Source organism: Perognathus longimembris, chromosome 5, assembly GCF_023159225.1.
Source record: "Perognathus longimembris pacificus isolate PPM17 chromosome 5, ASM2315922v1, whole genome shotgun sequence".
Taxonomy (NCBI): domain Eukaryota; kingdom Metazoa; phylum Chordata; class Mammalia; order Rodentia; family Heteromyidae; genus Perognathus; species Perognathus longimembris.
This window is the reverse complement of record NC_063165.1, coordinates 492523-520146: the sequence shown is the minus strand read 5'-3', so window position 1 is coordinate 520146 and position 27624 is coordinate 492523. Positions and strand designations below refer to the sequence as shown.

General features: G+C 62.0%; 1 protein-coding gene across 1 annotated transcript; it reads left to right on the top strand.

Moving 5' to 3' along the window:
• Window positions 1-1402: 1402 nt before the first annotated feature.
• Window positions 1403-26675, top strand: Col6a2 (collagen type VI alpha 2 chain). The gene is given in 36 exon segments (XM_048346065.1): window positions 1403-1453; window positions 5569-5647; window positions 5649-5718; window positions 5813-5974; window positions 5977-6032; window positions 6035-6121; window positions 6123-6207; window positions 6210-6271; window positions 6273-6413; window positions 6607-6627; window positions 8558-8583; window positions 8585-8621; window positions 9942-9995; window positions 10083-10108; window positions 10110-10125; window positions 10493-10519; window positions 10988-11014; window positions 11098-11142; window positions 11470-11523; window positions 11975-12037; window positions 13634-13696; window positions 13995-14084; window positions 14648-14710; window positions 15026-15088; window positions 15315-15377; window positions 15589-15651; window positions 16073-16123; window positions 16592-16627; window positions 16966-17028; window positions 17761-17823; window positions 17976-18011; window positions 18243-18288; window positions 18411-18563; window positions 18716-19168; window positions 19280-19318; window positions 25678-26675. Coding segments are annotated over 35 exon segments (3066 nt in total). The 5' UTR covers window positions 1403-1453; window positions 5569-5581; the 3' UTR covers window positions 26274-26675.
• The last annotated feature ends 949 nt before the right edge of the window (window positions 26676-27624 follow it).

The following is a 27624-nucleotide window of genomic DNA, read 5'->3' as shown; positions in this document are numbered from 1 at the left end:
CAATCCCCAGGACAGGAGCCCAGATGTGAGGTGACAGCCAGGCACCTAGCCAAGCCTCTCCGTACCCCAGCCTTGGCCCCTACTGCGAGCGTGCCCCACTGTGCCGGCCCTTCCCACGGCGCCGAACCCGGGGCACGGCCAGCGGTGGCTGTGGGAACCAGCTGGCAAGGATGCACATGCCTGCCGGAAGTCCAGGCACGCGGGCTCTGGGGTGCAGGACCCCCAGCCCCTCCAGAGTTGGCCTTCAGCCCCCACCAGCCCCCTCCTCGCCCTGGGAGGGGGCAGGGGCTCCAGGACCCCAGCGCTGTCCCTGAACCCCGGGCTGTTGCACACTGCTCTTGTGCTGCAGTCCCATCGAGAGGAAGCATGGCTAGAGGCAGGGGGATGCCGAGAAGACTGGAGAGGAGGGGCAGGGGGGCATGGGGAGGGGGGCAGGGGGAGGAGGGGAGAGGGAGGGGGCAGGGGCCCTCCATGGAGGAGCAGAGGGGCAGGGGGAGGAAGGGAGGGGGAGGGGGAGAGGGGGGGAGGGGGAAGGAGCCAGGGCACCCTCCCTGGAGGGGCAGAGGGGCAGGGGGAGGAGGGGAGGGGGAGGGGGCAGGGGGAGGGGCGCAGGGAGAGGAAGGGAGGGGGCAGGGGCAGGGGCCCTCCTTGGAGGGGCAGAGGGGCAGGGGGAGGAGGGCAGGGGGGAGGGGGCAGGGGGAGGGGGGCAGGGGGAGGGGGCAGGGGGAGGGGGGCAGGGGGAAGAGGGCAGGGGAGGGGGCAGGGGCCCTCCCTGGAGGGGCAGAGGGGCAGGGGGAGGAGGGCAGGGGGAGGGGGCAGGGGGAGGGGTGCAGGGGGAGGAGGGCAGGGGAGGGGGCAGGAGCTCTCCCTGGAGGGGCAGAGGGGTAGGGGAAAGGGGGCAGGGGGAGGGGGCAGGGGGAGGAGGGCAGGGGAGGGGGCAGGAGCTCTCCCTGGAGGGGCAGAGGGGTAGGGGGAAGGGGGGCAGGGGGAGGGGGGCAGGGGGAAGAGGGCAGGGGAGGGGGCAGGGGCCCTCCCTGGAGGGGCAGAGGGGCAGGGGGAAGGGGGCAGGGCGGCCCTCACGGAGATGGAGATGGGCGTGTCCTCCACACATGTGGACATCTGGCGAAGGGCTTGGCAGAGCCTTGGGGAACTTGGGGGGATGGGGGAAGGACTTGGTCCAGAGGGTGGGCCTAGAGCTCCCTCCCCTTCCTCCATTCCTCCTCCTCCTTCTCCCCCACCCTTTCCCCCGGGGTCCCCCCCCCCCCGCCCGCCCTCGTCTGCAGGTCAGCAGCGCCTCCCCGTGGCCCATGGCCCCAGCTCCCCGGCAGGCGGGGGGAGGGGGGAATGGGCGGAGGCTCTGCACCCTCCCTGTCCCCCTCCCCAGTTCCCTCTTTCTGCCCACTCGGCGCCAGAGCCTCTGGCGGTCAGGAAGGAAGCCTGGACATCCCCACCGGTGAGCTTGAGGCTGGCTGCGCTGGGGGGGGGGGGGGGGGCGGGGGGGGCTGCAGGCTGCCTCCAGGCCAGGTCTGGGGTCTGGGGTACAGGCTCCCCTTGGGGATGGATCCTGGGTGCAGGCTTCCCATGGGACCCGATCCAGGGTGCGGGCTCTGATGGATGGGACCAGCTTGTCAGGGTTCAGGGCCCCTCCCGGCCCCCACGTCCTGGGCAGTGTGCAGCCCTGCAGTTTGACTCCGGCCAACTTGAGGAGTCATAGACACCTCCCTGCCTCGGCCCTGCACAGAGGTCCCAGGTGCCCCCGCAGGGTGGGGGTGGGGGGCACTCGCTTTAAACCCACCGGCGGCCTTGCGGTGCTCTTCAGGCCGACAGGGGCGAGTCTGAGGCCAGGTCAGGTCACGGCCCACCGCCCAAGCCGAGTGACCGTGCTTGGAGGCGGCCCAGCAGGGGCTGAGGGCTCCGGAGGGAGATGAGGACCCCACCGCACCTCTCACCACAGCCCCAGGCCCTGCACAGCTTGGGAGACCTTGGCCTCTGCCTCCACCAGGAGAAGCATGGAAAATAGCCCCTGGTGGAGCCAGGGAGGTGGGGGAAAGCGAGGCCAGAGGGTGGACAGAGGGGGCTCAGAGACCCTGAAAGAGGCTTCAGACCCCAGATCTCCCTGCATTTTTTTCATTAAACCAGTTCTGGTTTGTAGGCCAGCTCACACTTAACTAGCCAAAGAAGAGAGAGAAGTCACTTGGGGCCCGTGTCTTCCCCTACTTGGGGGTCTGTGCCTCCCCCTGCTTGGGGGTCCGTGCCTCCCCTGCTTGGGGCTCCGTGCCTCCCCCTGCTTGGGGCTCCGTGCCTCCCCCTGCTTGTCAAAGGCTGGGCACCAAGGCAGGTATTTGGAGGGAAAAGGTGTCAGCAAAAGGCAAGAGGGTGGGGGTGGAGGAGGGGGCCTAGGTCTTGGGCCGTGGGCATGGGCGATACCCAGTCCCCAGGGTGGGGCACGCTGTCCCTCCCCGGCGCATGGACCTGGTGGGCCGGCAGCTGCCTGGGCCTCTCAGAAGCCACCACGTCCTTGCTGAGGGGGTGCTGAGGTGGAGTGAGTGCAGACCTGGGGGAGGCAGGAGGGCCTTGTCGGGGGTGAGCCAGGCTGCGGCCACTTAGGCAGCTGTCTGACAGAGCACAGTGGGAGTCAACATGCTGGTACAGCGTGCGCCAGGACATGCAGGCGGTTCTGTTGTGAGGGGAGCTGTGGACTCAGGTAGCCTTCTGCCCAGACTCACAGAGCCCCAGGCAGACAAGGCACAGGCGGTGGACAGAGCAGGAGCAGGGGTCTTCTTGAGGCCTTGGCACAGGGTGCCAGCCCGCGCCCCTCCTCCCTGGTGGCGTCCATTTCCTCATCTCAGAAGGAGGCCAGGGCCAAAAGTATCCATGATCTACTCTCAAGAGAGGAACACAAAGGCTCAATGCCTAAAGTAATACCTAAAGAAATTAACTCCAGAAAATGGGAACGAGAGGGGTTTCCTTTAAGAGAAAAACAGCGCTCATGATTCTTGCCCAGCAGGGCTGCTGAAGACCCTTGGATGTTTGGTGCCCCACAGACTGTGTTCTATGTGTTGAAAGGCTCAGAAACCAGGGCACCTGTGATTCTTCCAGAAAAACAGATGCTTAGTCTTTCCTTCACATTGCCCGCCTCTTGCATGAATCCATAAGTAGGTTGAGGGCCTCTTGCACTTTCATGCAAAGCCAGGCACACCCACAAATTGTCAGGGTTCTGGGGTTCTGCTCCTCCAGGGGCCTGGGCCCTGCCCTCCAGGCACACACCACTACTCAGAGCCTGGGCCCTGCCCTCCAGGCACACGCGTGCACCAGAGCCTGGGACCCACCCTTTGGCCAGGTTATAAACAGCATTCTTCATGGTTCTTCTAGAGCTTCCATCAGACCCTCTGGAAGATCCAAAAGCCCACCAGACCAGCCCCAAACAACTTCCCAGTGACTAAACAGGGGCCTGGGGGGGGGGACTTGAGCTCTGAGGGCCCCCCACTTCTAGACAGGTCTGAAAACCCTGGTGTCGGTCACACCTCTGCCCACATTCTCTGCCCTCTTCCTTCTGATTTTCCATAGATGAGGAATACTTTCGTGAGTTTGCTCTGCAGGTTTTTGAGTCTTATATTATTAGGCTATTGATCATCTGTAGTTTTATTGCAATTTTTCTGACTGTGACTTTTCATTGTGAGAAATATGTGCATAACATTTTTAGGTGTGTGGTTCAGTGTTGACATTTGTGCTATCCCCAGAACTTTGCAAAACTGAATCCCACCAAGTAGAATTTTCCATGCCTCTCTTCACCTGTCTTCTCCACCGCCTCTGTGGTACTGAGGACTCTAGGTGAACTGTGGAAATGGAGTCACACAGTATTTGTCATTCTGTGCCTGGCTGGTTCACTTTTCATAATGTCTGCAGCCTCATCCAAATAATATCTTCCAAATAATCTTCAAAAATAGATTGTCTTCCAGCATAGCATATGCCCTGATTTCTCTTTTCATCTGTTACTGAACCCTTGGGTTGCTCCTGCGGTTCAGCCGTTGTGAGTAGCGGCACATGAGGACCAGTGCCGTCAGTCCTAGGATTTGAGCTCGGCCTCCCTTGCCGGGCCACACCCCCAGCCTTCCCTGCTCTGGCTGTTGTTTCTATTTTAAATAAAGTCAGACTGAAGGTGACTAGAACGGTGATAGTGCCCCACTTGCAGTTGTGATTTTAATAATTTGAGTCGTCGCTTATTTTATTTCAGTCCATTTAGCTAAAAATTTGTGAATTTTGCTGGGGTTTTTTTCCCCCAAAGAATCAGCTTTTAGATTTGTTGGTCTTGTCCATTATATTCCGTTTTTTATTTGTTTGTCCTTGCTCTAGTCTTTCTTTTCAGCTGGCTTTCAGTTTAATTTGTTCTTCATTTCCTAGTTAGTTCTTGAAGCTGTAAAGTTAGGTGGTGACTTGAGATCTCTCTTGGTTTGTTTTTTTGTTTTGGTTTGTTTGGTTTTTTGCTGGTCCTGGGGCTTGAACTCAAGTTGTTGAGTTTCGTGCTGGTACTGGGCTGGTATTGCTCTCAGCCTTCTTGCTCAGGGTTGGCACTCTACCACTTGATCCGTATCCACAGACCAACTTTTTGCTGGTTAATTGCAGACAGAATCTCATGGAGCTTTCTGTCTGGGCTGACTGGTTTGCACCACATTCATCCAGATCTAAAAGCCTCTTGAGTGTCTGAAACGACAGGAACACACCACCAGTCCCGGCTCTGTGATGAGCAGCCATCTTGGTCTTGGGCTCCAGGTGGCTCCTCTGCACTTCTATGTCCTCTCAGTGCTCTGTCCCTCCTCGCCTGTGCTCTGTCCCTCCTCCGTGCTCTGTCCCTCGTAGGTGCTCTCTGGCCCTATCGCTGTCATCAAATGTTGTTCACTGACTGCTCCCTTTTTTACATAGAATAGTTTAAAAGCCTGAAATCTGGAAGACACTTTTATGATCTCAGTGGTTTCCCAGAGATCTGGGTTGAGGTGAATTCTCCAGGGCTGATGCCGCCCCCTCTGGAAGTGTCCTCAGCTGTTTGCGCAGCCTCTTCTCCATTTTGTCCACTAGGGGTGGGGGGTCTCCCTCCGTCCCCTGGGACCTGAAGGCACAGCGATGACTGTGTCTGACTAGCACTGGTCTCTATCCGCTCCAGCCAGTGTCCACTGGGGAAGGGGGTGTGCAGGACCAGAGGGAACAGGTTTGGCCTTGTCACATTCAGGGTCCAGACTGCCCTCGGGGCGGTGAGCATCTCCGTCGCCTCACGTGGACCTTGGGGTGAGCAAGCAGGACAGTCCCTGTGTTCTGGCCCCCCCTGGGTTGGGTCAGCCTGTCTGCGCTCTGGTTCTGAAGGGCAATGGGGATGACTGCTCCGCCCCTACGAGAACAGAGCCCAGATGACCAGCAAGGGTGGGGAAAGGGACTCCCCAGCAAGGTGTGGTCCCACAGGCCTCCACTGTAGCCACAGGGACGGTGGGCAGTGGTCCCCCTCCTGCTGACTGTGCAATCTGCCATGGGGTGGCACACAGTGGGGAGCTCCCCACAGAGGTCCCTCTTCCTTCTTAGCACATCGGGGCACATGACCACCGCCGAGATGTGCTGGGGCCCCCTCTCTGTGCTCCTGTTCTGGGGGCTCCTGGGGACCTCTCCACGGCCAGCAGCAGGAGGCCATCTCACCCGACATCACCGTCTCCGAGAGAAACAACAACTGCCCAGGTACTCGGTGGGGTCCCGGGGCTCTGGGGAGCACAGGGCAGTGGCAGGCCCTCCAGGCAGGCCTTGACGGGTCCCCTGTCTGCCCCCCACCCAGAGAAGTCCGACTGCCCCGTCAACGTGTACTTCGTGCTGGATACCTCGGAGAGTGTGGCCATGCAGTCCCCCACCGACAGCCTGCTCAACCACATGCAGCAGTTCGTGCCTCAGTTCATCAGCCAGCTGCAGAACGAGTTCTACCTGGACCAGGTGGCCCTGAGCTGCGCTACGGCGGCCTGCACTTCTCCGACCAGGTGGAGGTGTTCAGACCCCCCGGGCAAGCGACAGGGCCTCCTTCACCAAGAGCCTCCAGGGCATCCACTCCTTCCGCAGGGGCACCTTCACCGGCTGCGCGCTGGCCAACATAGACGCAGGAGGTCCGGCAGCATGGGGGCCGCGGGGTGGTCCACTTCGCCGTGGTCATCACCGATGGCCACGTCACTGGCAGCCCCTGTGGGGCATCAAGCTGCAGGCTGAGCGGGCCCGTGAGGAGGGGATCCGGCTCTTTGCCGTGGCGCCCACACCGGAACTTGAATGAGCAGGGCCTGAGGGACATCGCCAGCACCCCTTATGAGCTCTACCGCAGCAACTATGCCACCATGCGGGCCGACTCCCCGGAGATCGACCAGGACACCATCAACCGCATCATCAAGGTCATGGTGAGCAGTCCCCGTAGCCGCGGCTCTGAGCCAACGTCCCCCGTCCTGTCTGTGGTCAGGTCTCCGTTTGTCCGTCTGTGAAGAAGTCGTGAGGGCTGAGTCCTCCTGTCTGTGACCTCTGCCCAGTCCCCGGGCGGCTACATGGGTCCCAAGGCTCTTCTAACCAGAGTCTCTGTCTTTTTGTCTCTTCCAGAAACACGAAGCCTATGGGGAGGTAAGCGGCACTTCCTCTGTAGAAGGCTATGCTGCCTTCCGGCTCCCAAGACCACCGGCCTTTCAGAGGGTCATGCTACCGCCCCTGGCCCTGGAGGCTGGGCAGGGCAGAGGAGCAAGGGGAGCCCCATCTACCGGCTCCATGATGGACCCCAACCCCCAAGGCTGGATGGAGGACTCCTGGCCACAACCAGGATGATCAGTCCCTAGGGGTTCGCGTTAGGTCACCACTGGGCACGGAGTGGAAAGGTTGAGGGTCAGACCCAGGCTTGTGGTCGGCAGGTGACCCATGGCAGCCAGGTCAGGAGGAGGCAGCTGGCTATGTGCCAGCTGGGGCCTGCAACCTCAAGCTGCTGTGACAGCCGTGTCTGTGTGAGGACGGGGAGCAGACCTCTGTAGAAACAGGCCCTGGCCTGGGACAGTCACAAGCACTGCAGGGCGGTGCCTGGCCATGCCACGCACCGCAGCTCAGCCCTGTACATAGCCTGGCCACGCACCGCAGCTCAGCCCTGTACACAGACAGGGCCTGGCCATGCCACGCACCGCAGCTCAGCCCTGTACACAGACAGGGCCTGGCCACGCCCATGCACCGCAGCTCAGCCCCTGTACATAGCCAGGCCACGCACCGCAGCTCAGCCCTGTACACAGACAGGGCCTGGCCACGCACCACAGCTCAGCCCTGTACACAGAACAGGGCCCTGGCCATGCACCGCAGCTCAGCCCTGTACACAGACAGGGCCTGGCCACGCACCGCAGCTCAGCCCTGTACACAGACAGGGCCTGGCCACGCACCACAGCTCAGCCCTGTACACAGACAGGGCCTGGCCATGCACCGCAGCTCAGCCCTGTACACAGACCGGGCCTGGCCATGCACCACACCGCAGCTCAGCCCTGTACACAGACAGGGCCTGGCCACGCCATGCACCACAGCTCAGCCCTGTACACAGACAGGGCCTGGCCACGCCACGCACCGCAGCTCAGCCCTGTACACAGACAGGGCCCTGGCCACGCACCACACCGCAGCTCAGCCCGGTACACAGACAGGGCCTGGCCCACGCACCACAGCTCAGTCCTGTACACAGACAGGGCCTGGCCTACGCACCGCAGCTCAGCCCTGTACATAGCCTGGCCATGCACCGCAGCTCAGCCCTGTAAACAGACAGGGCCTGGCCACGCCATGCACCCGCAGCTCAGCCCTGTACACAGACAGGGCCTGGCCACGCACCGCAGCTCAGCCCTGTACACAGGACAGGGCCTGGCCACGCCACGCACCGCAGCTCAGCCCTGTACACAGACAGGGCCTGGCCATGCACCACACGCAGCTCAGCCCTGTACACAGACGGGGCCTGGCCACGCACCACAGCTCAGCCCTGTACACAGACAGGGCCTGGCCACATGCACTGCAGGCTCACCCCCGTACAGGGGCGGTGCCTGGCCACGCCACGCACCACAGCTCAGCCCTGTACACAGACAGGGCCTGGCCACGCACCGCAGCTCATGCCCTGTACACAGACAGGGCCTGGCCACGCACTGCAGGCTCACCCCCCGTACAGGGGCGGTGCCTGGCCACACCACGCACTGCAGGCTCACGCCTGTGCACTGGCAGGGTCTGGCCACATGCACTGCAGGCTCACCCCCGTACAGGGGCGGGTACCTGGCCACACCACGCACTGCAGGCTCACCCCCTGTACATGGGTGTGCCTCATCATGCCATTGCTCTTTGATTCTTATTACTACCCATAGTTATCTGACTTGGCCTAGCCCGCCCTCCCCTACTGGACTGAAAGACTGAGTGCAGGTGTCTCTCCACCCTGGCTCTGCTCTTCTGGATAGGCATTTTAAGGGCCTGAGCCCGAACCCTTCTAGGGCCTTGTCGTCCCCCTCCCCCACCCCACCCCGGCTCACCTGCCTTCTCTGCCCTCTCCTTCCAGTGCTACAAGGTGAGCTGCTGGAGATTCCGGACCCGCAGGTCCCAAGGGCTACCGTGGACAGAAGGTAAGGTGCTCCGAGGCCCGGGGGCTGCACTGCTCAGAAGCCCCGCAGGTCCCCAAGCTCCACATCTGGGCCAGCTGTGCTCTAGCTGACCTCAGGACTTCCAAACCTGGAGAACCCAAAATTCATGTTTTACATACTTCTTCTCAAATGACGTTTGAAAATAGTAAGAACTTGTTTTAAATTATCAAGCTACACCATTAAATGGTTTAGAAAGGAAGCAGGGGTGCTCCAGGATGTAAGTAAAACACAAGATGCATTTCTGTCAGTAATATGGGTGCTAAGTAGCATAAGGCACCCACTCCGGTAGCTAACTAAATTGCAGGCGTTAGAGGAATCCGCTTTTTTCTATGAAATAGAATCATTCCAAACTTTACTACAGTCTAATGAAACCTCCCACTCATGACTGTCAAAAACTACAAAGGAAGGCAGAGAAAGAGAAAGAGATCAGGCTTTAAAGTAACTGACAGAGGAAGTTACTACAACGTAGCTCCATGATTTTTCCCCCAAAGAGTGTTTAGTCCTCTAGGTGTCCAAAATGAGAGATCCCCAGACACCTGCCTCTGCCTACCGCTGGCCCTGGCTTCTCCTAATGCTGGCTGTAGGGCGATGTCCACCCCTGCATGGCTGGGATGAAGCTGCATCTTGGGGCAGCCTTGGCCAGCCTCAGAAAGGCAGGTCCTGGAGGGAAGATGCCTCAGGGGCCCAGCACAGGGCACAGCCGTGACACTCTGAGAGCCCCTTTGCTCTGTTCACCTGTCTTCCCTCCATTCTCCTCTGACCTCTTAATTCTTCCCATCTCCTTTGTCCCTGTTTATATTTATATCAGAAGTAAACCCACCTTTATTTAGTAAAATCTGATACTATACCAGTTAAAAATTTAAATCCACGCTTGCTTTCTGAAGTCCTAGTCTCTCTAGAGTGTCTTCTGTTGTCCCCACCGCTCCACACTGCCCCCTCTGGGAGGAGCTAGCATTGCTGTGACTGCCGGGTGGGTCACGGTGGAGCATCTGAGGCTGGAGTTCACAGGAGGACAGCGGTGGCCACAGGCCCAGCGGGGCACCCCCACCCTGGAAGCCACCCTGGGCCACGGAGCTGCGTGGCTTTGTGGGAAACCTGCCTGCTCTGGCTCAGAGAAAGAAGCAAGACGAAGGTCACCCTGGTGCTGGGCCCGGCCCGGCGGTTGAGCCCACTCCAAGGCGTCCCTCATCCCGTGCCCTGTCTCTGTGCTGCCTGCCTCCCAGAGGAGCCGTCTGGCAGCACCTCCAGCCAGCCACTCTTCCCCTCTGCTCAGCTTCCCTCGCCCCTGTCCTCTGCCTTTAGGGTGCCAAGGGCAAACATGGGAGAGCCAGGAGAGCCGGGACGAAGGGGCGACAGGTAAGGCTCCCACCCCATTCTTGCCCCCAGCTGCCCCCGGCACCCACACTGCGATGACATGCCAGTTCCTTTCTTCCTCCTCCCTAGGGAGATCCAGGCATCGAAGGTCCCATTGATTCCAGGACCCAAGGCAAGTTCCTGTGGGCTCTGCCCAGGGCGGGGGCTGGGGCGGGGCTGGGGCTGGCAAAGGCAGCCTGACACGGGCCGGCACTGTCTGGGCCAGTCTCCGGCCCTCCTCACAGACGTCTGCAGGGAGGCCTGCCTGTGCTGCATGGTGCTGAGCGCCTCTAGAGTGTGATGGCTGCCCAATGGTGTCCAGTCTCCTTCACAGAGCTTGTGTTCAGAGAGCCACACCCAACCTCCAGGCAAAACACAGCCTACCTACGTGCCCTTCCAGCGGCTGTGCCTCAAGACAGCCCCTCGCTGCTGCTTCTCCAGGGCCCCATGGCCTCCCACGCTGCCCCTTATAATGTCCTGTCCTTTCTCTCCCTGCACAGGGTGTTCCTGGCTTCAAAGGAGAGAAGGTGAGCTCCAGTTCTGAGCAAGACCTTGAGCAGATGCAGTGGGCCTGTCTGCCTGGGCTCACGTGGTAGACCTGGGCCTCTTGGGATGGGCCTGGGCCTCTTGGGATGGGCCTGGGCCTCCTGGGGACGGGCCTGGGCCTCCTGGGGATGGGCCTGAGACTCTTGGGGACAGGCCTGGGCCTCCTGGGGACAAGCCTGAGACACTTGGGGATGGGCCTGGGCCTCCTGGGGACAAGCCTGAGACTCTTGGGGATGGGCCCTGGGCCTCCTGGGGATGGGCCTGAGACTCTTGGGACGGGCCTGGGCCTCCTGGGGACGGGCCTGGGGCTGCTGGAGACAGCCTGGGCCAATGAAGGGGGCTGTGGTTCTGGGGTTCCCTACTTGTCCCAAGGACTTCAACTAGCACCAAGACAACAGTGCCAGTGGTGCTGGGAGACTCCGCTAACACCTTGCTTTCCTTCTGCCTAGGGTGAATTCGGAGCAGATGGTCGGAAGGTAGCTGGTGGGGTGGGTGCCCTCTTCTTGCCACTCAGAAGGGACAAGGATTGGGGCTAATGTATCCTGTCTCCTCTTTCCAGGGGGCTCCTGGCCTGGCCGGCAAGAATGGGACTGATGGACAGAAGGTAGAGTACGCCTCCAGCCCAGCACTGCCCAGCCCTGCACACATATACACACACTCCTGCCCACACGTGATTACATGGGCACTGAACACAGGCATGTTTATGCATGTGAGTATGCACATACATGTACGCACACAAGCACACACCCATTCAGGGAGCCTTCTTCCCCATGCATCTGACCCGGCCTTGGGACTGCCCTCACCTGTGGAGCCCTATAGTCCTCAGAGAACCACCTGAGCGTGCCCTCATAGCTCCTCAGCCCACCATGGTGGTCTCAGTGCCCCAGAACTGGCTCCTGAATCCTCTCTGACATTTCACCTTTCCATCCAGGGCAAACTAGGCCGCATCGGACCCCCTGGCTGCAAGGGAGACACAGGAAACCGAGTAAGCGCTGCTCAGCACCTGTCACTGTAGGTCAGAGGGGACCAAGGACACCAGGCAGGGCTGGAAGCATGTCACCCAGAGTTTTCTTCCACCTCGCCACTCCCTGCTGAACCTGCAACCCCAGCTGGGTTACCCAGGGCATGGGTGTCGGGCCGGGGAACACCCTCCAGGTGTCAGGGCATCAGAGCACACTGTCGGGAAACACCCACTGGGGTCCTGGCCTGTGGGGATCTGTGGGGTCGCCGGCTGGGCCAGGTGGACCCACAGCCCTGAAGCAAGCAGTTCTGGTATTTTGTGCCAGTGTGCCACTCCTCTGCCTGCTGTGGTGGGACCCTCACAGTGAAGGAGCTGGTTCTGCACCCTGGTCCCACAGCAGGGGTCCATGGTTTAGGGGGAGGAGCAGAGGTTACCCAGGGTAGAGTCTGGTCACCAGCCCTTCTCACTTTCTCAGGGCCCTGATGGGTACCCAGGAGAAGCTGGAAGCCCAGGAGAGCGAGGAGACCAAGGTGCCAAGGTAGGACCTAACAAGGCACAGTAGGGTGGGCCAAGTACCACCCTCAGGGACCCACATCCTCACAAGGCCCGTGGATCCTCAGTGGGAAAATTCAGGGTGCCTGTAGAGCACTGTGTCCCCAGGTACCCGTGGAGCACTGTGTCCCGGGGAGCCGTGGAGCACTGTGTCCCGGGGAGCCGTGGAGCACTGTGTCCCGGGGAGCCGTGGAGCACTGTGTCCCGGGGAGCCGTGGAGCACTGTGTCCCGGGGAGCCGTGGAGCACTGTGTCCCGGGGAGCCGTGGAGCACTGTGTCCCGGGGAGCCGTGGAGCACTGTGTCCCGGGTACCCGTGAGCACCGTGTCCCGGGGAGCCGTGGAGCACTGTGTCCCGGGTACCCGTGGAGCACCGTGTCCCGGGGAGCCGTGAGCACCGTGTCCCGGGTACCCGTGGAGCACCGTGTCCCGGGTACCCGTGGAGCACTGTGTCCCGGGTAGCTGTGGAGCACCGTGTCCCGGGAGCCGTGGAGCACCGTGACCCAGGGTACCCGTGGAGCACTGTGTCCCGGGTAGCTGTGGAGCACCGTGTCCCGGGTACCCGTGGAGCACCGTGTCCCGGGGAGCCGTGGAGCACCGTGTCCCGGGGAGCCGTGGAGCACTGTGTCCCCGGGGAGCCGTGGAGCACTGTGTCCCGGGTAGCTGTGGAGCACCGTGTCCCGGGTACCCGTGGAGCACCGTGTCCCCGGGGAGCCGTGGAGCACCGTGTCCCGGGGAGCCGTGGAGCACTGTGTCCCGGGGAGCCGTGGAGCACTGTGTCCCGGGGGAGCCGTGGAGCACTGTGTCCCGGGTAGCTGTGGAGCACCGTGTCCCGGGTACCCGTGGAGCACCGTGTCCCGGGTACCCGTTGGAGCACCGTGTCCCGGGGAGCCGTGGAGCACCGTGTCCCGGGGTACCCGTGGAGCACTGTGTCCCGGGTAGCTGTGGAGACCGTGTCCCGGGTACCCGTGGAGCACCGTGTCCCGGGGAAGCCCGTGGAGCACTGTGTCCCGGGGAGCCGTGGAGCACCGTGTCCCGGGGAGCCGTGGAGCACTGTGTCCCAGGTACCCGTGGAGCACTGTGTCCCGGGGAGCCGTGGAGCACTGTGTCCCGGGGAGCCGTGGAGCACTGTGTCCCGGGTACCCGTGGAGCACCGTGTCCCGGGGAGCCGTGGAGCACCGTGTCCCGGGGAGCCGGGGAGCACTGTGTCCCGGGTAGCCGTGGAGCACTGCCTTCTGAGACTCTTGAGGTCCTTTGCCTCTGGTTACCAGGCCTCCCTGTCTCTGGGAGCCTGCACTCAAGATGCCCCCATTCCATCATCTCTCTGACCACAAGCCCTGCCCCTGGCAACTGTCAGGGACAGACTCTTTAGCAGTGTCCCTGCTCTGGCTAGGTTCGGAGCCCCTCAGACCGAGCTCAAAGCTGGCACTCAGCCTCCCCGCCTTTCTGGCTCCCTGGGTGCTCCAAGGATGTGGGGTGGGCACAGAGGGATGACTGCCCTCCAGGCCCCAAGTCCTCCATGCTGGGCTACTCTGCTTTTGCCTCTGGAGGAGCAGAGGCTGACTCCATCTCCAATAATTGCAGGGAGACTCTGGCCGCCCTGGACGCAGGGGGCCCCCAGGAGACCTCGGGGACAAAGGGAGCAAGGTGAGCTGCCTGCTGTCCTCCACCCTCAGAACGGCCATCCACACCGGTCCAAGCGAGGGCACAGGAGGGACTGGGAGGACCAGCATGTGCCCGCCCCGTATCCGCACTGCCGGTGACAGGCACCCTCCCCAGGGCCATCACGAGCGTGGAAGGGGCCACGTTTGGAAGCCTCCATGCCATGGCAGACGACCTGCTGGATGACAGCCGGGCTTCCCTCTACTTTGGCTGGCATAGCCGCTTGGGGCACGTGCAGCCGCCCGCTCCTGGCCATGGCTGAATTGTCCTCTCTACTCCACAGGGCTATCAAGGCAACAATGGAGCCCCAGGAAGTCCAGGTGTGAAGGGAGCCAAGGGTGGACCTGGGCCTCGTGGGCCCAAAGGCGAGCCAGTGAGTTTACTGCTCCAACCCCTGAGAGGCAGTCCTCAAGGCTGGGCAGACCCCCACGTGCCCGCACAGCCGGGCCCCTGACACCCCCACATGCCCGCACAGCCGGGCCCCTGACACCCCCACGTGCCCGCACAGCCGGGCCCCTGACACCCCACGTGCCCGCACAGCCAGGCCCCTGCCACCCCACGCAGCAGCACAGCCAGCTCCCTGCCATCCCAGCAGGTCTTTTGTAGGGTTGAACTCAGGTTAGGAGCCCAGGCAAGGGTGTCCACAGAGAAGACAGCCCGTGGGGTAAGAGTGGCCAGAGGGGACCTGACTGACAATCACACCAGTCAGACGTGGTCTGGCCTCAGCTTACACGGCTGGCAGCATGACCAGAGCCCCAGTAGGCAGAGCCTGTGGGCCCAGACTGAGGCCTGGAGGGAGCCTCCGACTTGGGGTCCCCAAAGCCCGAGTCCTGGGCAGCTCAGTGAGGTCCTGAGTGGCCAGGGTGGCTCCACCAGCTGGAGCCCTGGCCCAGGGGGCTCTGGGAGGCTTCCCACACATGTGCTTACTCTCTGTAGGGGCGCAGGGGAGACCCCGGAACCAAGGGCGGCCCCGGCAGTGACGGCCCCAAGGGGGAGAAGGTGAGTCGCCTGTGGAGGAGCCACAGGGGCCGTGGCCCTGTCTGCATCTGAACCTGGGACCCGGAGACCCTTTGTAGGGCAGACCTCGCACTCATCCACCAGAACAGGCATCCTGAGGCCTCACCCTGAGTGCCGGGCGACAGGCAGGCCCCTTCTCCTGGCTCCCTCCTCGTGTATGCCATGCACGGCCTGCAGGCTGGGGCCGTCCTCTGGAAGCATGGCTCTCTGGCCCCCACCCCACATGCCCCTGGCCACACTGCCTCTCGGAAGGACCGGACAGTCTACACCGGGAACCTGACACCTTTCTCCTCACAGGGAGACCCTGGCCCGGAGGGGCCCCGGGGCTTGGCTGGAGAAGTGGGCAACAAAGGAGCCAAGGTACGTGAAGGGGAAGGGGAGTGGAGGCCTAGCCCACCGGGGCTGGCAGCCAGGTCCCCAACGCAGGGAGCTGTGCCCAATCAGGTGCCCCCCACCTGCCCCGCCGGACCCATGGGTGGACCTCAGGGCCTGCGTGGCACTGCTCCTGAACCCCCCCGGCACCCTGCCATCCCAGGTGGGTGTCAGGGGGCTGGGATGTGTGCCCACTGTCTCCTTTGGTTTGCAGGGAGACCAAGGATTGCCTGGACCCAGGGGCCCACAGGGGGCTCTGGGAGAGCCTGGGAAGCAGGTCAGTAGCAGGGCATGGAGCCCTGCGGTGGGCTTCTGGCCCTCCCCCCCCCCCCAGGTGGAGTTGGGACCCCACACGAGGAGGATCCCGGACCTCAGGCCCTAGGGTGCCACGGGAGCTGGGGGCAGTGTGGCCACCTTTGGCCAGGGTGGCGAGTGAAAACCAGCCCCGTTCCGTGCACGCGCTGACCTGTGCTCTCTCCTGTTCTCAGGGCTCTCGGGGAGATCCCGGTGACGCTGGGCCCCGAGGAGACTCAGGACAGCCAGGCCCCAAGGTTCGTGCCCCCACGCCACTCGGGGCGCGGGCCCCAGGCGGCTACTGGGGGGCCCCAACAGCAGGTGGTCAGGGGCAGCTCTGGGCACTGGGGGGGCTGCGGGGCCTTGCTGAGCCTCACGCTCTCAGCTCACCGCTGGCGCCACCGTGCCGGCCCCTGGCCCGTGGAGCTGGCCGGGAGCTGTGCTCCACAGCGCCCGCTCGGGTGGGGAGTGGCTCCTCCTCCTCCTCAGGGCAGGCCCTGAGACGACGCGGCCATGCTCCCAGTGTGGGACTGATGGAAGCCCTGACCCTCCAGCTTCTGACTCAGAAGCAGGGAGGCCAGGCTGCCACGGCCCACACAGTGCGCCCTGACCCATCCACATGGGGCATCGCCCACCTGCTCCCTCCATCACCCCAGCTGACTGGCCTGTCTCTTCCAGGGCGACCCCGGAAGGCCTGGATTCAGCTACCCGGGACCCCGGGGGACACCTGTGAGTCTGGCGTGGTGTGAGATGGGGTCTCCCCTGGGGGCCGGTGGGGCTTGGGGGGTCCCTGAGACCTTAGCGGTTCCCTCCAGGCCTCCTTTCCGGAACATGGAGGGGCCAGGAGGGGCACAGGATCACCACAGTGCAAAGGCAGGCCCAGCTCACACCAGGAGATGGGAGGGGAGTCACAGGCTCATCCCTGCACTGGGGACAGTGAGGCTCAGAGGGGGTGGGCGCAGGGCCCTGGTCTGCACACATGTGCGCTCCTCCTTGAACGCCAAGGCCCGATTCACTGTGAGGAGTGGTCTCAGGGAGGGAGCGCACGGCCCTGGTCTGCACTTGCATGAGCTCCTACGTGAACTCCAATGCCCAGTTAACTTTGTGGTGGGCTCTGCCCCGAGGAATGGTCAGAGCTGGGGCCAGATGCTGCGATCTGTGGCCAAGCGACTTATCTGAACTTCACCTACTTCGCAGGGAGAAAAAGGCGAACCGGGCCCCCCAGGCCCTGAGGTAAGTGGCCCCACCCACCTGGCAGAGGGGTCGCCCGAGCCGTCCACTGTGGTCAGGATAGCACATGCCATCTTTGTAGTCATGTCCCTACCCTAGGCCAGCGCACGGGCCCTGCTGCGTGCTGAGAGCTGGCTGCAGACACATCAATGTCCCTTTCCAAACCCAAGCTGGGCTCACTTGGAAAACCAAGCCTGTGTTGCTCTTAGCAGACATGACTGCAGAGGCTGCTCCCAGCAGGAAGCGTGCCTGATGCTGCTGGACCTTTGAGAGACTTGCAGGGTAGACTGGGGATAGACAGACCCCTCTGCACAGGGCTAACTCTGGGTCCTGTGCCACAGGGAGGCCGAGGGGACTTTGGCCTGAAAGGAGCACCCGGAAGGAAAGGAGAGAAGGGCGAGCCTGTAAGTGTCCCCATCGTCCAGACACACCCAGGGTCGCTGGGACAGCCAGGGAGGGCCTTGAGGCTGACTGTCCATCTAATCCCCCGGTGGACACCAGCCTGCCTGGCTCCTGGCTGGGTTCAGGGGCTCCTGTTCTTCCTCGGTACTCCTCATCTCTGGGCTACTCTGAACTGTAGCCAGCATCACCCCAAAGGTGCTCACTGGTGTGGGCCAGGTTCATGTCCTGTCCACTTCCATGTCCTAGCATGAACCAGGTATCAAGCAGGTAACTAAGCAAGTGTAAGACTGAGCGCAGAAAGTGATAGACACTGGGTGGACAGGCGGACAGGTACGGTGAGCACAGAGACGGAAGAATACAGGTGAGCAAGTGATGGCAAGTAGATAGATGCATAGATGGACAGGGGATGGTTGGGTGGATGGATGGATGGATGGGGAAGGAGGTGGCAATAGCAGATGGATAGGTAAATGGACAGGTGACAGATGGAGAGAATGAGTTATAGCTATGAAGAGAGAACAGCTGTGGGTCAGTCCAAGCCATCTCAGCTGCCATCTTCTGAGCCATTGTGGCTGCTTCAGGCCTCAGCTCTCCAACAGGCCAGGCGCTGACAGCAGCAGCTCAGGACGTAGTATGCACCATCCACCCACTCTGCCCCCAGAGGGAGGGACTGGGACTCCCCTGGGGTGTGGGGCCCTGCTGGGGCCTTCACTGAGCCCTTGCCTGTCCTTCCTCAGGCAGACCCTGGGCCGCCTGGCGAGCCAGGCCCCCGAGGACCACAAGGCAGCCCAGGACCTGAGGTAGGCCATCTCCACACCTTTGCCACTCACTCCCGGTGGGTGCCTGCCACCCAGGCCAGTGCACACGGCCTTACGGCTCGGCACGCCGCAGGCTCCCCATGGGTGAACTGCCTCCCAGCCCTTCCCGCTTACTGTGGTCCCGTCTCCTCTAGGGTGAGCCTGGACCGCCCGGGGACCCCGGCCTCACGGTAGGTACCACGTGGGGTGTGGGGCAGGGGGAGTGCCACGCTCAGAAGCAACCTCTTCCTCCTAAACCAGGGCGGTGAAAGGGCACGTTCAGCAGGGACAAGGCCCAGAGAGGCTAGCGGGGGCCGTGGTGCCCCCACCCACGGCTCTGCTAGACACGGACGTTGAGGTGTGGGGACGAGGGGCTCCTGCAGAGCCCCCCAACTCTGAGACACACCCTTGCACTGTTGCAGGAGTGTGACGTCATGACCTACGTGCGGGAGACCTGCGGGTGCTGCGGTGAGTCAGCCAGCGTCCCGGGGTCTGCCTGCAGCTGCAGGGAGCACAGGCCCCACAGGCCAGGGGTCCCCCCCTCTGTCCCTGCCCCTCGGCGCATGCTGACCCTCCCATCCCATCCGCAGACTGCGAGAAGCGCTGTGGGGCCCTGGATGTGGTCTTCGTCATCGACAGCTCCGAGAGCATTGGCTACACCAACTTCACCCTGGAGAAGAACTTCGTCATCAACGTGGTCAACAGGCTGGGGGCCATCGCCAAGGACCCCAAGTCGGAGACAGGTCGGCAGGGGGTGGGGGGGATGCAGGAGACCACCGGGCAGGCAGAACCCCAGCCCTGTCCTGGAGAGGCAGCAGCCCCGTCCGGCCCCGTTCCCGGCGTCTTGCACGGGGGGTGGGGACGGCGAGGCCCTCACGCCGCCCTCCCGTCGCAGGCACGCGTGTGGGCGTGGTGCAGTACAGCCACGAGGGCACCTTTGAAGCCATCCAGCTGGACGACGAGCGCATCAACTCCCTGTCCAGCTTCAAGGAGGCCGTGAAGAACCTGGAGTGGATCGCCGGCGGAACCTGGACCCCCTCCGCCCTCAAGTTTGCCTACGACCAGCTCATCAAAGAGAGCCGGCGCAAGAAGACCCGTGTGTTCGCGGTGGTCATCACAGACGGACGCCACGACCCACGGGACGACGACCTCAACCTGAGGGCCTTGTGCGACCGGGACGTGACGGTGACGGCCATTGGCATCGGCGACATGTTCCACGAGAGGCACGAGAGCGAGAACCTCTATTCCATCGCCTGCGACAAGCCACAGCAGGTACGGAACATGACGCTCTTCTCCGACCTCGTGGCTGAGAAGTTCATCGACGACATGGAAGACGTGCTCTGCCCGGGTGAGTGCGAGAGGCGGGGCCCCGCGCCCACCCCTGGCGGGCCTGCCCGTAGCTACCGCGGGCCCAGCCGATGGAAGCAGAAAGGAGCTCACCCTCTCTCCTCTTTTCCAGATCCCCAGATCGTGTGCCCAGAGCTTCCCTGCCAGACAGGTAATGCAGGCCTCCCAGACGCCCGCCTTGGGCTAGCCGTGCAGCTTCGGCCTCCTTCGGCTGCCTGGGCTGAGGATGCGCTCGAGAGAGGCGGCCCCTTAGGGAGATCTGCCCTCGGCACCTGTGGGGGGGGAGGGGCACCAGGCCAAGCAGCACCCAGGCACCAGTGACTCCTGAACCTCTGCTCAGCCTGTGGAGGGAGGCGCCGCTGGCCCGGCTGGGCTGGGCTCTCAGCTGCTGATCTCAAAGGCGGTTCAGCCCTGAAGGAGCCCTGTCCGCGGGACGCAAGGTTGCCCACTGCAGGTTGGGGATCAGGCCAGGGCAACAGCTCCTAGAGGCCCTGCCCGCCCCTGGTCTCTGGGAAGGAAATCCTGCTGAAGTAATTACCATAAAATATGCCCCCAGACCCATTCTGCACCCCTTCCCTGGCGCCTAACCTGCCAGCAGCATTTGTGACGTGCACAGTGGGCTTCTGAACTCCAGGATAATGCTACAGAGTGGCTGGGCCCTTGGGCCGAGGGGGCTCAGGAGCTGTGGCCCCATCCCAGCAGTGCTGTCGGGGGCTGGGAGGCTCTGGCAGGGGCTCATGGGCAGCCAGCCGCAGCCCTGCCCCACACAGCATCTCCCAGGAGGCCAGTGTCCAGTGCCCCAGTCCCTCCTGCAGCCAACGTGGCTGCTGAGCATGTGCACAGGCACTGAGCCCCAGGAGGAAGGCGCCAAGTGACCTTGGGGTCCAGATCCTCACAGTGTTCAGACGGAACATTCTGGGGGGGAAAGTTTACCACAGTTGTGCTTGGCCTGGGGGATTCTTTACAATTTTCTGGGGAACATTGGCCTGGGGATGCCAGCCCTCCTCCCTGCCAAAGGTGAGGGTGACACTGTGGCCACCAACTGGACCCCCCAAGGCTCTGGGTGAACAGGGCCTTCAGTGGGTAAAGGCGTCACCACAACCTACTGTACCCCTGTCCCTCAGAGCCAGCCAGGTCTGCACTAGGGACCCCACAGGTGATTCAGCCCCTCCACCCGGTAAGTAGAGTTTCTGGAGCTGTCTTTCCTGGCAGAGCACAGCCTCCTCCCGGTGGCTGGGAATTTCATGGCAGGACGGCCAGGCCCTGTCACATTCGTCTCCATGTGTTCTGTAGCTGATCCTCCAGTCGCTCGGTGATGGGGGCATGTGGAGAGATGCTGGCCCGTGGAGCAGTGTGTCGCTCCTCCATCACTGGGTCAGATGATAGGGTCTTGCTGAGGATTTCATTGTTCAGAGAGGCGTTGGTCTGCGGCTTCTGGGGTCAGAGTCTGGCTTGAACTGGGTGATGCTGAATTATGGGTGAAGTGTCCTCCAGGGATGGGCTGGGCAGGACCTACCTTGGGGCAAACCAGCTCCTAACCAAAGAGGACATGAGGACTCCACTGCCTTTGAGGGACCCTGCCTGCCCTCCTGGCCAGCTAACCCCTCTCTGCTGAACTTAGCAGAGCTCACCTTCCTTTATGGCTGTGTGACATTTCAAGGTAAGCCGGTATGGTGACCAGGGCACAGGATGCAGATATGATGTAAGAAGTACTTGAACGGTGTCCTGGGTGGGCAGATGTGACTGTAGAGGTGCTTGCACAGTGTCCTGGGTGGGCAGATGTGACGGTAGAGAGGGTGCTTGCACGGTGTCCTGGGTGGGCAGATGTGATGGTAGAGGTGCTTGCACGGTGTCCTGGGTGGGCAGATGTGATGGTAGAGGTGCTTGCACTGTGTCCTGGGTGGGCAGATGTGATGGTAGAGAGGGTGCTTGCACAGTGTCCTGGGTGGGCAGATGTGACTGTAGAGGGTGCTTGCACAGTGTCCTGGGTGGGCAGATGTGACTGTAGAGGTGCTTGCACAGTGTCCTGGGTGGGCAGATGTGATGGTAGAGGTGCTTGCACGGTGTCCTGGGTGGGCAGATGTGATGGTAGTTAGAGGTGCTTGCACAGTGTCCTGGGTGGGCAGATGAGATGGTAGTTAGAGGTGCTTGCACGGTGTCCTGGGTGGGCAGATGTGACTGTAGAGGTGCTTGCACAGTGTCCTGGGTGGGCAGATGTGATGGTAGAGGTGCTTGCACGGTGTCCTGGGTGGGCAGATGAGATGGTAGTTAGAGGTGCTTGCACGGTGTCCTGGGTGGGCAGATGTGACTGTAGAGGTGCTTGCACAGTGTCCTGGGTGGGCAGATGTGATGGTAGAGGTGCTTGCACAGTGTCCTGGGTGGGCAGATGAGATGGTAGAGAGGGTGCTTGCACAGTGTCCTGGGTGGGCAGATGAGATGGTAGAGGTGCTTGCACAGTGTCCTGGGTGGGCAGATGTGACTGTAGAGGGTGCTTGCACGGTGTCCTGGGTGGGCAGATGTGATGGTAGTTAGAGGTGCTTGCACAGTGTCCTGGGTGGGCAGATGAGATGGTAGAGGTGCTTGCACAGTGTCCTAGGTGGGCAGATGTGATGGTAGAGAGGGTGCTTGCACAGTGTCCTGGGTGGGCAGATGTGATGGTAGAGGTGCTTGCACAGTGTCCTGGGTGGGCAGATGAGATGGTAGTTAGAGGTGCTTGCACAGTGTCCTGGGTGGGCAGATGTGACTGTAGAGGTGCTTGCACAGTGTCCTGAGTGGGCTGATGTGATGGTAGAGGGTGCTTGCACAGTGTCCTGAGTGGGCAGATGTGATTGTAGAGGTGCTTGCACAGTGTCCTGGGTGGACATTCTTGTCAACAGTTCAGGTTTGAACGTGTCGCTCTATGACACCCCAGAGAACATGGTCCCACAAGCCTTCAAAAGTCTCCTGATCTGCTTATGATTTCTTTGAGAACAAAGAGAATAGGGAAACTCTGACGGAGATGTTTATGGAGTCAGGCCCTCCCTCTCCAGAAGGCCCTAGGACCAGGTAGAAAGGGAAGGGGCAGGACACGGAGATAAATAAGAGAAGATGTGGGGCTGGGGATATGGCCTAGTGGCAAGAGTGCTTGCTTCATATACATGGAGCCCTGGGTTCAATTCCCCAGCACCACATATACAGAAAACGGCCAGAGGTGGCGCTGTGGCTCAAGTGGCAGAGTGCTAGCTTTGAGCAAAAAGAAGCCAGGGACAGTGCTCAGGCCCTGAGTCCAAGCCCCAGGACTGGCCAAAAAAAAAAAAGAGAGAGAGAAGATGTAGCAAGAGCAAGGCAGAGACCAACAAGAGAAAGAGACTTAGCGAAAGGGAGAGGACATACAGAAAGGGGGCTAGGAGTGTTCTGTGACAACCTCAGATCCTCCAGCCGAGGTTGGAGGGGCAGCAGATGACATCTCTGAGGGCTAGCAAAAGTTCTGTAGGCTTCCTCTGAGGGTGTTTTGGGAGCTGGCTCTTCCTAAGAACATGGCCTTGAACCGGGAGAGTGTTGGTGTCTGCTCCCTTCTCTGCTTGGGGGAGCTTGGTGGCATGGTGCGGCAAGGCCCAGGCTCTAGCGTTGGTAGCACTGCTTCCGGCCAGCTTTCCCACTCTTGCCTGCCTCCTGTCCAGGCCAGGTGCCCTGTCTCCCGGGCCCACCTCCCTCCCAGGGGCCACTCGCCACCCCTCGCTGCTGTCCCAACCCTGCTCTCTGCAGAAGGCCTGAGGAGGGCTGGAGTCTCCCTTGCACACCAAGGCCCTGAAAGCCTTCTCTGGACCCTCCCTTGCAGATGGACCAAGGCCTGGGAGCGAGCCCCAGGTCACCTTCCTCAGAACGGAAGAGGGCCCAGACCCCACCTTCCCCAGGACCGTCCCCCTGTTCCAGCAGTTGCTAAACACCACGGAGTTCACACAAGACCCAGCCTCCTACTCCCAGCTGGTGGCCGTGATGGTCTACACTGCGGAGCGGGCCAAGTTCGCCACAGGGGTGGAACGGCAGGAGTGGATGCAGCTGTTCATTGACACCTTTAAGCTGGTGCACAGAGACATTACAGGCGACCCTGAGGCCACACTGACGCTCTGCTGAGGCTTCGGCTACCCCAGCCAGTGACCCCTCCCCTGCCGTGCACAAAGACATCACAGGTGACCCTGACGCCACGCTGACCTCTGCTGAGGCCTCAGTTGCCCCCAGCCAGCTGACCCCTCCTCTGTTGTTCACTTCTCAGGGCCCAAGACACTAGGCATTCACTCTCTCCCACTGAGGCCAGAAGCATGTTCAGGGCCGCCCTCCCTTCTGTAGGCTCAGGGCTCCTCCTGCTTCCTCTAGCCCCTGGAAGTCCACTGCGTTGAGGGGTGGAGGCATCGTTCCAGCATCGTGCTCCCACGGCCTCTCTTTGTGTCTCATCCTCCCTCTTATTCAAGGACAGCAATCGTTGAATTTAAGGCCAGGATGCTCACACCTCAAGCTCCTTCTTTGGCACCTACCATTACCTTCTCGGGCGTCTGTGATTAGGGCATGGGCATATTCAAGGAGTCATCCAGCTGACCATGCCACCCCTCCCATCTGAGCTGTCCCATGTTTGGACACCTATGTGAGGAAGGATCGCAGTCTCCGTCCTGGGTAGCCTCCCCTGCCACTTCAAGTGGAGCCTCAGAGACAGGTCCTGGAAGTTGGTCTTAAGTACAAGCTTTGAATCTGTGTCTGGGGACACCCGTGTCCCTTTGGTCATCAGGCACTGTGGCAAAGTGACAAAGGCTATGATCGCCTTCCTGGGCCTGGCAGGCCTGACACAGAATGCATGTGAGCCAGCGTCATACCCACTAGCCCAAATCACCGGTGCTGCCAGCCAGTGGCCCTCACCCAGCTGCCTGTATCCCCACCGCCCAGCCTGGACCTACCTGGGAGCACTGCAGGTCAGGACCCTTGCTGCCTAGAGCTGCCTGGGCCAAGGTTCTGGGACATCCTGTTCAAGGGGCCCCACAGCAATGCTGCTGCCTGCAAGGCAGGCGCAGAGGCAGGACAATCTGGCTGAGGTCAAGACGGCCTGGTCCGAGGCAGGGCAGGGCCCTTATTCCTAGACGGGCCCAATCTCCACCCCCCATTGCACAGGGCAGCTGAGCCAGACTTACCGCTGGGGAGGAAGTGCAGGTGGGAGAAGGGACCCCTCCCACAGAAGGGGGTGCACACAGCCCAGGATCCCGTCACTTCCCACTACTGTGCATCTCCAGTCTCCCATGGCTGCCGACATGTGGAGAAAAGTCCCGGGAGCCAGCTACCCACTGCGTGTCTGTCTTAGTGTCTTTGGTGACAGCCATGAGAATGCTTGTCAGTTCAGAAGGGTTGAGTGTCCAGCGCCGCCTGGGGATGTACTGGTGTCTCTTCAGCAAGTTCTCGGGGTGTTTTGCACCAAAATAAGCTGTGTTGTAGGAAAGACTCCATTTGCCTGCAGACCCTGGTCAGAGGTGTTAAACAAGTATTAAGCTTTATGGGAGCTGAAGTGTAGAGAGGGAGCGCATGGTCACCGTCGGGAGGGGGCTGGGCTCACTTGCAGGGCGTGAGGGGCCCTGGGGCGCACTGTGTGTGGCACTGGCAGGTGGGGGCTGGGCTCCCTTGCAGGGCGTGAGGGGCCCTGGGGAGCACCGTGTGTGGCACTGGCAGGTGGGGGCTGGGCTCCCTTGCAGGGCGTGAGGGGCCCTGGGGAGCACTGTGCGTGGCACTGGCAGGTGGGGGCTGGGCTCCCTTGCAGGGCGTGAGGGGCCCTGGGACGCACTGTGTGTGGCACTGGCAGGTGGGGGCTGGGCTCCCTTGCAGGGCGTGAGGGGTCCTGGGGAGCACTGTGTGTGGCACTGGCAGGTGGGGGCTGAGCTCCCTTGCAGGGCGTGAGGGGCCCTGGGGAGCACTGTGTGTGGCACTGGCAGGTGGGGGCTGGGCTCCCTTGCAGGGCGTGAGGGGCCCTGGGGCGCACTGTGTGTGGCACTGGCAGGTGGGGGCTGGGCTCACTTGCAGGGCGTGAGGGGCCCTGGGGAGCACTGTGCATGGCACCGTCAGGTGCGTCCTGCATCAGGCCTCTGGGGGAGTGTGTCTGGACTCGGGCATCTTTCTGTGAGAGGACTCTATAGGGGTCCCCGCTCCTAGACTTTGCAGCACTGGGGTGTGCGTTGTGGAGCTGAATGCTTGCCAGGAGCGGCCCATCCCTGCCTCTCCCCCATAGAAGGGGCTCCGCTGGGTACCCCTGCGGCGTGGTCAGCTCCCACCCGTGTGGTCTCTGACACGCAGGGGGGTGAAGGCCGGAGGGTCCCCAACAGGGCTGCTCTGTAGGGCCCTCATCTTCTGCAGGGCCCCACCATCGGTGGGAACCACCATCTGTAGACCCCCTGCCGTCGGTCAAGACCCCTCCGAGTCCACGTGGGTGGGTGGGTGGGTGAGGACGGGCAGGCCCGCCCCGGACCCACGGCCCGCACCCACGCGCGTCTCCCCCCGCAGAGCTGTCCGTGGCCCAGTGCGCCCAGCGGCCGGTGGACGTGGTCTTCCTGCTGGATGGCTCTGAGCGGCTGGGCGAGCAGAACTTCCACAAGGCGCTGGGGTTCGTGGAGGAGGTGGCGCGGCGCCTGCCGCTGGCACAAGGGGACGACGACCCGCTGCGTGCCCGCCTGGCGCTGCTGCAGTTCGGCGGTCCCCGCGAGCAGCTCGTGGTCTTCCCACTCAGCTCCGACCCCGCGGCCATCCGCGAGGCGCTGGGCCGCGCCGCCTACCTCAACTCCTTCTCGCACGTGGGTTCGGGCGTGGTGGGCGCCATCAACGGCGTGGTCCGGGGCCCCCGCGGCGCGCGGCGCCTGGCCGAGCTGAGCTTCGTCTTCCTCACCGACGGCGTCACGGGCAACCACAGCCTGGACGAGGCTCTGCACTCCATGCGCAAGCAGAACGTGGTGCCCACGGTGGTGGCCGTGGGCAGCGACGTGGACATGGACGTGCTCACCAAGCTCAGCCTGGGCGACAGGGCGGCCATCTTCCGAGAGAAGGACTTCAACGGCCTGGTGCAGCCCAGCTTCTTCGACAGGTTCATCCGCTGGATCTGTTAGCGGCAGGCGACCTGCCTGCGCACCCCTATCCCTGGTGCTAACGGGACCCCAGCCCCGTCGTGCCCAGTGGGGCGGCACGCTGGGCCCGGAGGCTGTGGAGAGCCCCTGCTCCGAGGTCAGGACTGGAGGACCCTGCACCCCAGCCCCTGTCCACTTCCAGCTCCCTGAGTGTCCCTCCCCCTCCATCTTGCCCATACCCTGAGCTCTAGGCCCGTGAGAGACCCGATGGTACCCCAGTACCCGCTTTCCCGGTCCCTGTCTCTGCTCCCCCGCTCTTGCCCCCTCCCCTGCCCTGTGAGCTGGGCTCCACAGCCTTCCGCCAGCTCTCCCCGGACCCCGCACACCCCGCTTTCACACGAGAGCCCCTGTCACACACTGTGCCCAATAAAGGCTTTGAACCCATCCCCATTCCCTGGGATCGGTGCCCAGCAGGGCCCTACCCCTAGCCTTCTTCTCATCCCTTGGGCCGCTGGGAGGACACTCAGACCTCCGGCACACCCCTGTCCGGGACTGGCCATCCAGACTCAGCATGAACTCCTGTCTCGTCAGCCCTGAGCTAAAAACACTTTTGTCTTTAGTTCTGCTGTCCCAGTGCCAGGCAAGGCACTCGCAGACGCTCCGGTGGTTTGCATGACGCACCTGTGATGGGCAGAGGGCGGTGGCTGGATGACACAGATACTTACTTTGCAGTCGGGTGATTTCCTTCTCTTGGACGGCTAGGCCTTTCATCCTCACCTTCAGAGGGCTCCACACGGGGTTATCGGCTCCCAGGGCAGGCAATCTGCGTGTTGTCAGAGACGCGCACCTCTGCACACAGCCTTCAAGGACTGGAGTCTCACGCCACGGGCTCGGCTGCGGTTTGCAGCTGGATACTTGCCCCTGAGGTCCTGCATTCCCTCCCAGCACAGCCCTAGAGGCCTCACAGCCAGGGCAGACAGGCGTGAGTGGGCCCAGTGCCCTCGGCTGGGGGAGGACAGTCAGGCCTCAGACTTCACAGGCTCCCGGAGCCTGGCCTGCAGCAGCTCCTGTGGCTTCACCATGTTCCCTGTCCGTCTGCCTCCAAAGCCCTCATTTTATTTTTTTTTCAAGACAATGAGTAACTTTTTGCTAAAGTTCTTAGTATGTGACATTAGGTGAACGTTTTCCTTTACCAAGAGCTGTTGTGAACTATTTAGGCTCCAGGGATTTTTAAGGAATTACAACTCCCAGTTGGATCTAGTAATCAAGTATCCCTCTAGAACAGCGGCTCCTGTGCTGGTTACAAAGTGTTTGGGCTGCTTAGTCACAGTTGCTGATGTCTGTAAACCAAAGCTCTACTGTTTCCATCTGTATCCACAAGTGCTGTTTCGGA